The 11215-nt window shown below is 33.1% G+C and overlaps 2 protein-coding genes across 4 annotated transcripts; both read right to left on the bottom strand.

Moving 5' to 3' along the window:
- On the bottom strand, nt 142-3176 carry LOC109354407 (protein DETOXIFICATION 16-like). The gene is made up of 8 exons (XM_019596891.1): nt 2971-3176; nt 2040-2584; nt 1645-1731; nt 1497-1553; nt 1132-1370; nt 893-1011; nt 724-810; nt 142-525 (listed from the first exon to the last, which is right to left on the bottom strand). The coding sequence occupies exons 2-8, from the start codon at nt 2162-2164 to the stop codon at nt 475-477; spliced, it is 765 nt and encodes a 254-aa protein (XP_019452436.1). The 5' UTR covers nt 2165-2584; nt 2971-3176; the 3' UTR covers nt 142-474.
- LOC109354405 (CDP-diacylglycerol--serine O-phosphatidyltransferase 1-like) lies at nt 5159-11151 on the bottom strand. 3 transcript variants are annotated; one of them, XM_019596889.1, is made up of 13 exons: nt 10816-11151; nt 9146-9334; nt 8987-9052; nt 8824-8883; nt 8118-8208; nt 7779-7833; nt 7541-7620; nt 7322-7438; nt 7094-7178; nt 6448-6539; nt 5936-6189; nt 5720-5808; nt 5159-5539 (listed from the first exon to the last, which is right to left on the bottom strand). In XM_019596889.1, the coding sequence occupies exons 2-13, from the start codon at nt 9304-9306 to the stop codon at nt 5412-5414; spliced, it is 1278 nt and encodes a 425-aa protein (XP_019452434.1). In that variant the 5' UTR covers nt 9307-9334; nt 10816-11151; the 3' UTR covers nt 5159-5411. The 3 variants fall into 3 exon arrangements, with proteins under 3 accessions (XP_019452434.1, XP_019452433.1, XP_019452435.1); XM_019596888.1 differs by having other exon boundaries at nt 5412-5539; nt 9146-9330; XM_019596890.1 differs by having other exon boundaries at nt 5412-5539; nt 9146-9333; nt 10854-11151.

The raw sequence follows: 11215 nt of genomic DNA, 5'->3' as shown, positions 1-11215 counted from the left end.
AACATCAACCTCCAGATTATGAGGCAAAAGCATTATAGTGATTATACTAGGATTTGATACATTCTATGAACCAACATCATTCAGCAATTTGTGGAGCAAGTTAAGATACAGAAAACAATGAACACATGTGTAATCAAATGCTGAGATTACATGTTTAAGAATACTTCATTCAGAGACACATGTATAGTTAAAAATTGGCATATTTTCTAAAGATGGAAATCTATCCAGAAGCCTCATAAGTAGTAGAACATTGCTCTACAAGCTGAAACTAATATTTGCAGCTCAAAGAAACAATCTTTCACTGTCATAGGAGAGTAATAACACAATTTAGACATTTAAAAATATGAGAGGCTAAAAGAATCAATATAATTTATAAGGGTGACCAAAGTTTTCAATGAAAGTTAAATTGTTGTCTAGCATCCCTTGTATCAGAACTTATTGCTTGGTTGTCTAGCTCTGATGTTTGTGACAATGTCAAACTGTAACTATGTTACTATTCTGATATAGGTGCACTGCTTTTCTTGCCTGCAAAAAAATAAGATAAAATGAAACAAATATTATGCTGGTTTGGCATCACATAATAGTGGTTATTTTTTACTTCCAATTGTTACCTCTTGATGTTCTTTGCTATTATAGCCGAGAAACATTTTTCAATATGGTCGGTTCTTGCTCACCCTATTCCTTTAACTTAATGAAATTGTTAGAAGCATAAAATATGCGTACCTCTTTATTCCAATACGTACATAAATTAATTATAACTAGTGCTATCCCTTGAACTGCAAGTCCACATATGATTCCCATCCAAAGCCCCTGCCAATACCAATTTTTCATTTTTGTATACACCAACACATAAAAAGACTAACACAACCAAAAGTGAGAGGAAGAGACTCACCATCCCTCCAATGTGTAAGACAAAGGCAAATATGATAGCAGAAGGAATTCCAACAACATAGTAGGCAATAAAGTTTATAAGTACACATAGATTTTGCCAGCCACACCCTCTAGCAGCTCCTATAGAAACCGAACCATATAAAGTAAACAATTACCTAACTAGTAACGGGCATTTTTGTGTAACTTAGTCATTGTAACACAAAACCATTTTATAACTTCGTTATTGTGAAGAACTATAACCTGAAAGCACACACTGAAAACCATCAAGGAAGTCGGACAATGCCAGCAGTAGCATCATCTTGGCAACATAATGTATAACCTCGTCTTCATTGCTGTAAAGCTTTCCCCAAACATTCCTTACTGAAATGGTAACCAATCCTATTGTTGTGCCCGCTAATATGGCAATTACCATCATGACACGGAGGGCCAAAAGTGCGCCTTGTGCGTTCCCAGCACCAAGTTCATTTGACACGCGAGAGCTACAATGATACCAATAAATCTAGAAACATTACCAAAAGAAAATTCCATGGAAGATGTAACTACCTTGAAGCACTACCATGTCAGTGTTACTAAGAAATAAGAATACATCTATTGTTGTCACTGACCTTATGACACATCCAAGACCAACCGAGATCGTATAGACCATCCAACATGTATTAAGGCTGAAATATGATATCAAACCATGGTTAGTTGTATATTACTAGAATCTTTGTTCTCTTTTAAAATAATGTATGATTGGGGTTAACACTTTACCTTATCGATAATACTGATGTCTCTAGTTGTGGATTTGGCAGCAGACCTGAGAGAAGAACAACCATCTCAAAGGACCAAAATTCAAAACTGTCAAGCAAAGAAAATTGGTAAAATTAAAAGTCAAAAAATGGGAGGCTAAAACTATATGTTATGAAGATTGGGAAGTTATATAGTACTTTAGCCATAAAGTGTTGTTCATTATGTTAGTTGTGTCTTTCTACCAATCTCTTAGCTAATTACCATCTTAAATTATTCTACATGGTGTTTAAATTAGAATGCTACAATGAATTTTTTTCTCTAGCAACCAGAGTATTGAAAAGCAGCAAATTGTATGTTATACCCATAAAATGTTATTTATACTCTACTCCTAATTATATAGGATAGATGTAAATTACCATATCATAACTGCTGAAGCACTTGCAAGCTTTATAAAACTAATAATATCATTCAAGGCCTCTTTGGAAATCCCCTTCCAAGTTTCTGCACAAGCTGTAGTTAAATTTATGTAAACTACCAACATGAACACGTTAATCCAATACGAGATGCTGATTGCCAATGCTGCTCCTTTGCTTCCAAATTTTTGTTCAAAGACAAAAAACCAGCAAAGAACAACATGCACCAAAGTTGTGACCCCAGAGCTTATCAGCAATGGAAAAACATTGTTTTGGCTTTGGAGAAATCTATTGAGGCACTGAAGGATTGCCTAAGCAAAAAGGCCAGGGATCATCCACCTATTAAATATTCCTGCTTGGGCTGATATCTCATGATCTTGGCCCATTAGTATGAGAAGGTTGCTTGTGTAAAACCAAATTAATGATAGAGGAATACTCGATCCGAGAAGGACAAGCATTGCTCTTTGTGTGTGAATTCCAAGCATATGACGCTGCCCGGCTCCGTAGGCTTGGCCACATAATGTCTCCAATGCACTTCCCATTCCTAACTTTAAAGGCAAATCCAAATCAAATAAAATTCATAGAAGGTTGCAGCAATGATTGTAATAAAAACTCATTTCATAGGGTAAAAGTTGCATTAAAATGATAAAAGATATATTATGAATAGTTGTATACATGTGTGCACAAAGATTGAAAGTGCTATAGTTGATTAGTCTATTACATTGTAAGAAAGTTCATGAAGAAAGTGTTACATTCATGAATATGCAAGTCATCCTATCTGATTGGAAGGATCACAAGACATGTATATCTGTACAACATACACGTAACAATAATCAAGTTTTGATCCCATTAGGTGGGTCGGTACATATACCAAACAACGACGCATATATATACACACACATGTATATTAATAAAATACACCAGAAGCACTTACCAAAATGCTATAACCAGAGACAGAAGCGAAAGAGGAACCTAAGGAAGCACCTGAAAGAGGTAGTTTTCGGAGATGTCCAACAAACATGATAGATATCATTTGTAAACTATATTGTAACAAACTAACAGAAACAAGAGGTCCTCCTAGCCATACTTGTTTTTTAACTTCTTTAGTAATATCTTTACTTAGGCTATGAACATTAGCATCATGGTTTCCATGTGGGTTTGGAAACTGTGGAACTTCAGGACCGGAATTCTCTGCTACTGCCATTGTGAAAGAGATTATAAGGATTAGGATTATGGTGAATGATATTGTAAAAGTATATAATACTTTTACACAAACAATATATATATTTTTTCTCTTTATGTTTTGTGTGAATATACCAAACGTACACCACCCCATCTAAATATTAAAACCTAAATATTAACTTAGAAAATCTCTTTCCCAGTTTTAGTAAAATTAAATTATACAATGCATTAAAAGTTATTTCTGTTTTTTTTAGATTCAACGATGTTAAAATGAATTACAGATAATATAATAATAGTATAAAAAACTCTTACATTATTAGTGTATACATATTTTTCTCATTCTTTTTACACTCTTCTCGCTACACTCACCAATCAAAGCATTAAAAATCACCCCTTTAAAAAAAACTCAAATAAGTGGAATTAATTTTTACAAGGAAAGATAAGTGAAAGAAATTGCAGTAGTAAGTCAACTCAAAATTTACGTACTGAGGTAAATTAAGAGTGCATTATGGGTAGTCTTTAAAAATAGTAAGTTTAGCATAATATAGAATTATTTTATTAAGAAACTTTTATGGCAAGTATTTAACAAAATCAATCACTACACTGGATATAATTACTAAAATTCATTTCTCAAAGCAGTTTTTAACTTAAAACACGTGAACAATTAAAGTAATATAAGTTTTTAACTTTTAACAACTTATATTAGCGACACATGTCTGATTCTTAGTTTTTAACTTAATTTATAATTAAACAATTAAGTAATACAAATATAAATAAAAAATAAAACAAAATTAAAGGGCAGGAAATACCCTATATTGGTGGCATCTTTCATCAGTGAAGAAATCAAGGATGTGATGTTCTACAAAATTGCATTAGGTTATTGGATATGATGTAAGTGAAGCAATGAAGCCGATAAAAAAAAGTGAAGCAATGAAAGGATTTTTCATAAATGGAATATACAATCGTAAATCCAAGCATTTATACCCAAGATTGAATTACTATTAAACATAGTAAATGAAAATCAAACAGTCTTTGTTGGTGGTACATAATTGTTAAGAATATCTTTGTAAGATGTAAACTAATTATTATTGAGATTTTATGGCAGAAAAATATTAAGTTTCACAAAATGTGTAGTAGACCATGGTATGATCAAGAAGTTGAACATGGGAACTACTAATTAACCAAAAATAGTTTAAAATCTATGCACCGAGTAGTGTAAAACTTTTTACATTGTCACCATATCTTTACATTAATTTGTATTACTTTGGTTTTAAAGTCAATGATAGTTAAAATATGAATAATGAATGATCCGCTAATAGCGTAAAGAATAGTTATACAATTAGTGTATTCATATTATTTACAACTCTATATTTTAAACATAGTAATATCATATCCATGATATTCACCTATAACTTAGGCTTATGATTCTTATTCTGGACGGCTTTGGGATTGTCTCTGCAGATGGCTTCTTTGTAAGACTATGGACTGATTGAGTGTTAAATATTTAGTTCTTTATCAAACAAATTGGTTTGATATTTTAATTTGGAATATTTTTCATCTATATGCCCAAAGAAATGCTTTATTCGTCTAAGTAGAACATGCTTTGATATCCAAATCATAGAACAACATTGATGGATAATATTTGGTATTAGAGAGCCAAAGAGACTATAAATTTAATGACTATTGATTTTTATGTTATCAATAATAATGAAGCAAAAGTTTGAACCTCCAGAAAGTGGTACAATTAAACTAATGTCAATATCAACCTCCAGATTATGAGGCAAAAGCATTATAGTGATTATACTAGGATTTGACACATTCTATGAACCAACATCATTCAGCAATTTGTGGAGCAAGTTAAGATACAGAAAACAATAAACACATGTGTAATCAAATGCTGGGATTACATGTTTAAGAATAATTCATTCAAAGGCAACATGTAAAGGAAGAAATTGACATATTTTCTAAAGATTGAAACCTATTCAGAAGCCTCATAAGTAGTAGTACATTGCTCTACAAGCTGAAACTAATATTTGCCGCTCAAAGAAACTATCATTCACTGCCATAGAAGAATAATAACACCATTTAGACATTTACAATTATGGGGTAGATTGTATTTACACCATGTATGGCTATTGATACCAATAAAAATTGAAAGGAATCAAAGAATAACGCACTCCAATGGTAAAAAATTCATTGCCTCTTTTTCGCGAGACTTCGATGGATTTGCCAAGTCCAAAATAGCAGAAATGATAGAATAGCCACTCCAACAGATGACCAGAACATTACCAGCCACAGAGGCATTGATTTAGGATACAAGCCTGATGAAACACAACCAGAACATCATAAGTACATAAATAATAGAATACCTACATGAAACAGACTTTAGTGTTATTCTGTAACAAGTTATCAATAATGACAATAGCACTTAAGTTTTATTTAATGACAATAGCACTTAAGTTTTATGCAATCCAAATGTGTAGAGATGAGAAGAGACCTACCATGTCCAAACTTTATGCAAATCAGAAGTTCAACAATACAAATAGCAAGAGAGAGCCAACAATATGCCCCAACCTTTTTCACCGGCTTTCTGAAAAAGTTCAGAATGAACATAAGCCGAAATAAACTCATTAGAATGTTGCCATTCATCAACATTAAATATTCCATCTTCAAATAGAAAATATGACCTCGTCGGACAGGAGACATAGAGAATGTACCTATCTTGAAGGTATGAGTTATACTCACGAATTGTTGGAATTGCAAGTAGCCACCACAAAATCAATCTATATATAACAACTGAATTCCGTGGAGGTATCCACAGAGAAAACTTCAAAAAGAATGTATTGAGTTCTACTGTCAAAAATACGATACAAAGACTAAGCACTTGAATAAAACGCCATGGACCAAGCAATGGATGCCACTCATCTTTGTCCCAATAAGCTGGTGTGAATTGGCCTAATGTTCGTTTCACCTGATAACAATGAAAGTTTTGGGAATAACACAAGAATCACATTCAGTCTCCGTATCTAAAATTCTAGTCATTGTACTAGTTATTGCACGACTACAAGAAGAATAATTTTAGTGAAAACAATCATCAGAAATTAAGTACTGGCTATTGACCTAGTAGACAGAGAATCATACAGGTCAGAGTGACTTCAATTTCGATAGAAACCAAGGCTTTAAGAATTATGGGATATACTAAAAAACAATCATAATCAGTAAAACGTACTTTCCCTATTATATTAGGCTGGCGGCTTAGACCGACCCACTTGTATGTTTTCCCATCAAAGTACCTAACAGTATGCATTCCAGCCCAGATACCTGCATATTAAACCAAGTAAAACATGTTACAATCAGATTTAACAATTCTAATTCCAGAAGGAATCAATGAAGTGTACAACTATAGGATTTAATATCATCCTTAATCCTAATAACAAAAGACAACCTTCAGAAAGTACAGCTACTAGTTTTAATTCTTTGAAATTTCGATGTAAAATGCCTGATTCGATGGAAGTTGAAAACAAAAGCCATTGAAGGCAAATTGTAACATTCTCAAATTTTGCATATGTTCAATATTTTAAAAGCTCCCATCAAAGTTAGTGCAAAAACACATTTTCCATATACCCTTCAAACTTGAAACAGATAAGACACATCCACATATGTTTGTCCTACAAGCTTTCTGCATTTAAGGAGCTGGTTCTAATTTCAAAGTCAAAGTGAATTTCATTGAAAACAAATTAAAGATCAAAACAATGACTGTAACTGCAATCTTTAATTTGTTATACAACAAAGTTTTGTCATTTTAAACTATTAGATTACATGCTGTCAAGCATGTTGCCAAAATGCTAAATAAGAAATGGAATCAAAACTCTTACCAAACCAATTGCAGATCAAGATGTCAAGAATAATACTGTCCCACCAGCACTCATTGAAATTTGGTAACATGTGGCGGAAAGTAAGCTGACGATGCCAACATGGAAAGTTTGTAAACAATGCAGAAGATATATATAAAACAAAAACAAAATAATCTTTAAGGACATACTAATGCACAACAAAACCTATCTTCAAAGCCAATAAAACTATGGATCAGATCAAGGACTAACCTCCATCATCTCAAAGCCAATTGATAACACCCAAAGAAGAGGTTGATTACGAATCAATATAGCCTTCCCCCACCACCCAATAATATGAGCTAGAACAAACTCATCAAAAAGTGTCTCCTAAAGAATGAAGTTAACAATAAGTTAGATTAAAAATTGATTAAGCAGATAACAATGACATTGAGAGAGAATGGGTTTTTGTTGTGAAAGAAGAAATCATACATAAACATTCTTAAACCTGCTTGTAGGGTTATCAGCTAAATATATGCGGCAATCAGCACCGTAAGATCTTTCTGGAAGCTCTGTTTAAAACAAACAAAATAATTATGAATTCTGAAAATGAAGGCAACAAGCTAATCCATAACCAACCAACAAAGCTATTTCAATCTCAAGAACAACACAGTTCAGCAATGAATATCCCATCAATTCATAGCTTAAGCAAAAGGGTCAGATTAAATACCAACACCAAGATCGGGATGAAGATACTTCATAAACTGCCGAGCATCATCACGTTTCTGTGAAAAATAGATTGAGGATGCACAATCATTCACTTACACAAGACAGAAGACATATAACAGAGCAACAGTGGCAGAGCTTATACAAAAGAGTCAATGGTGCCATTTGAGGAAGCTAACAGATGCGGTCCAAAAACCATGCAAAAATTAGTGCAAAGGTGCATCATAAATTGCAAGTTAAGTTTCAAATAAAAATATAAGTGCTAACTCCAAAATTTACATGTGTTCAATATACAAACTGGCGTGCACAATAAGAACAACAAATTAAAAATCTGACAACCAACCTGGAAAAGCAAAAATGTGAGGGCAACGAGGTAAACAACAGCCATCCCGTGGACCAAGCGCCAAATAGCAGGATGTGGCCTAATAAGAACACTGAAGGAGAACAAGAACAATATTATAGATATATAGTGATCCTAAAAGATGAACTTCTACAACTTCAGTTGAACTAAAACTCCACCTATACATACTATCACTCCACCACCATTTCTATTACCACGAGAATAAGTGATCACCTCAAACTTATATTTTCATTGAACTTAGTATTATCCCAAATTTGTTTCAAACAACATCAAACATGTGGGAACTTCATTTCTCTTCATACAGTTCCAGATTTCTTTCACACTCCCACCCTAAACCCCAGCCTCACAAGGAAGCATTCACTGGTAACTTATCTTCCATGTGAAACTTGAAGCAACTGATCCTCATTTTGCTCTCCAAAAATCAAAAGGTTGAAATAAAAAAAACATATAACCATGCAAAGGGATGAAATATACTACAGGATAAATCTGGAATTAAAACTTTCAAAGTAACATCATCTCTGAAACTCAAAACTAGAATAAACACATACTCAGTCCCTTCCCCCCTCAAATCAAAAAAGAATTGTAATAAGGAAGAAGAAAAGCAACAAGATAATATGCACATCCAGTAAAACTAGATGTCAATGCAAAGTACCCAACAATACAAAATAAATTCACTTTGATCACTTACGTGGAAGGAGCTTGCAGCAGACAATAAGCAAGAAAAACAGCAATCATTGCCCATACACCCCTACACAGAAACAATTTTGTGGGCATTTAGCAATTAGCATAGTGCGCCAACAATTAAATGTTAAACAAATCATTGAGAAATGATTAAACTATAAATACCAAACCTTTTAACGGATGTAACAAGGTCACCAGATGCATCTCTTTCCGGATCAAGTGCTCCACTCGCCCAACTGGCAAATACAACAAAATAGAAAAAAAAAATCAAGTTAATAAGAATACACCACCTTACTAATTAGCAATAGTCTAACAGGCAGAGCACTCACATCAGAAAGCAAGCACCAATAAGCAACAACGTGATCGTTCGAGGCTTGTAAGCCCATGCTGTCCAAGGATCATGTTCATCATCACCATTTGGCAGATGCAAGTTACCATTTTGATTAACATAGTCATGTCTCTTTATTCTTCTGTGTCCATTGGACTCCATATTTATTGTTCCGGAGAAGTTACTCTAAATACAATCAAAATAAAAGTAAGATCATTTACTGATTCTATACAAAGAGCCCCTAGTTTCCTGTACAACAAAGGGTCAGAAATGTTCATCCACTTGAATTCAAATAAAAAAACAATCATATCACACAATTCAGTAAAAAAAAAACAATGAGAAATAAAATTGAAGCACATCAAACATTTCAGTTTTCTATAATTAAAAGCACACCCTACGTTAATATAAAAGCATGTAACTAGACAAGATTATTGCTAGTTACCATGTTCAATTACAGTTCAGTGACATGTTATGAGCACTCCATTGACAACAGAAACATATTGAGCTAAGAACAAAAAATGAACGCAACTTAAAAGAAGTCCACATATATCATTGTATAATGGTAAATTCTATACATGGATAATAAATACAAACTGTCAGTGGAAAGAACAAGAGAAGTCCATGTAAACATACACCTGTATGCTGTAGAGAGTTTGAAGTTTGCTTTTACCCAAAATCATCTATATCTTTTTTCTACACTGGACCACATGTATTATTTCCTTCAACACTTCAGCATGTAATATAAAAAAACCATGCAAGAAAATATACAAAAGGTGCTTTTGTAAAACAAAACCATTCATTTTAGGCTTCAAAATTAAAAATAAATCTACTAAACTCAGAACATAAAAAAAAACCAAATTTACTGAGTTCAGAACATAACTAACAAAATTTTTGTAAACACATGGTAGACAATTTGAGCTCAAAACACTTTTTCATTAAAATCATTAATTGAGAGCCCAACTACTCACATTCTACAGTAAATAACAGTACTCTACTTTACTATGCAAGTCTTCATATCATTCCTGAAAACAGCAGAGCAGTACAACCCAGCATCTTTACAGATATAAGATGACACCCACATGCATCATATCACAACTAAGCAAACCAATGATAACCCTTTAAACCAGAACTTGACAAAGAGTTGAATTATATATAATATATTTCAATCATGAGCTACACAAAAATGATTCAAAATTTTCAATACAGCGCATATTTCAATGACGGTTATAGCATCATGATGGATCTAAATCTGGCATCCGCAGTCAAAACAAAGAAAACCTATTCAGGAAAACGCATAATTCAACTTTGTCTCGGTGCATGTGATAAAAAAACCTATTGAAACCAGAATCCAGTAGAATAGTGAAGTGGGGTGGGGCAAAATTTAATTTTTTTTAAAAATAACAGAAATTTAGAAGAATTGAGAGAAACCCAAAATGGAAAAATAAGAAATAGAAAAAATAACAAAAAAAGGACGTACACTGAATGAGAGAAAGAGGGTATTAGATTCGAAAACTGAAACAAAGCAGAATCCAAAACGAAAACACAGAACTTTTCATAGAGAATGATATTATTGGAACATGATTCGTAATGGAAAAGCGAGTTATAATAAAAAGTGAAGTGTGCGTTTTATTCTTTGTATATTATACCATAAGAAGGGAATAGAATACTTACGTAGATAGAGAAAGAGTCGTGAAGGGGAGAACACAGAACCTCTGGCCGTACGATTGGAGAAACGAGAAGATCACAGCCGTCAAATCAGAGCTCAAAAGAAAATAGAGAGAGAGATAGATGAAAGAAAGAAGGGTAGCTTGATTTTCTTTTCTGCTAATGAATGAATGAATGATGGAAATTTAATATTTATAGATATTATTTTTTTTTCTTTTAGCAGTGGCAGTGACAGGGAAAGAGGGGAAAAAAGAGAGATTTTTTTGTAGAAAGTGTCTCTTTCTATGTTATGTTTTTTCTCTTTCTCTCTCTCTATTAATCTGATGATGTTGTGTGTATTGGTTTTTGATAACAGAGTCTGAGAGTGGAACAGAGACGAAAAGGCAAAGGGTGATGATGGAAGAAA

This window comes from Lupinus angustifolius, chromosome LG08, assembly GCF_001865875.1.
Source record: "Lupinus angustifolius cultivar Tanjil chromosome LG08, LupAngTanjil_v1.0, whole genome shotgun sequence".
NCBI lineage: Eukaryota > Viridiplantae > Streptophyta > Magnoliopsida > Fabales > Fabaceae > Lupinus > Lupinus angustifolius.
This window is presented reverse-complemented; position numbering and strand designations above follow the sequence as displayed.

Excerpts from the sequence above, each read along its gene's own strand:
- LOC109354407 (XM_019596891.1), bottom strand. The coding sequence starts at position 2,164 with ATGTTGGTAGTTTACATAAATTTAACTACAGCTTGTGCAGAAACTTGG. Across the intron at positions 1,732-2,039 it reads GCTTCAGCAGTTATGATATG|TTTTGAATTTTGGTCCTTTG; the intron begins GTAATTTACATC and ends TTTGCTTGACAG. Across the intron at positions 1,012-1,131 it reads TTTTCAGTGTGTGCTTTCAG|GAGCTGCTAGAGGGTGTGGC; the intron begins GTTATAGTTCTT and ends CGGTTTCTATAG.
- LOC109354405 (XM_019596889.1), bottom strand. The coding sequence starts at position 9,306 with ATGGAGTCCAATGGACACAGAAGAATAAAGAGACATGACTATGTTAAT. Across the intron at positions 8,209-8,823 it reads CTGCTGCAAGCTCCTTCCAC|TGTTCTTATTAGGCCACATC; the intron begins GTAAGTGATCAA and ends GTTCTCCTTCAG. Across the intron at positions 7,179-7,321 it reads TTGGCTTTGAGATGATGGAG|CTTACTTTCCGCCACATGTT; the intron begins GTTAGTCCTTGA and ends TGGCATCGTCAG.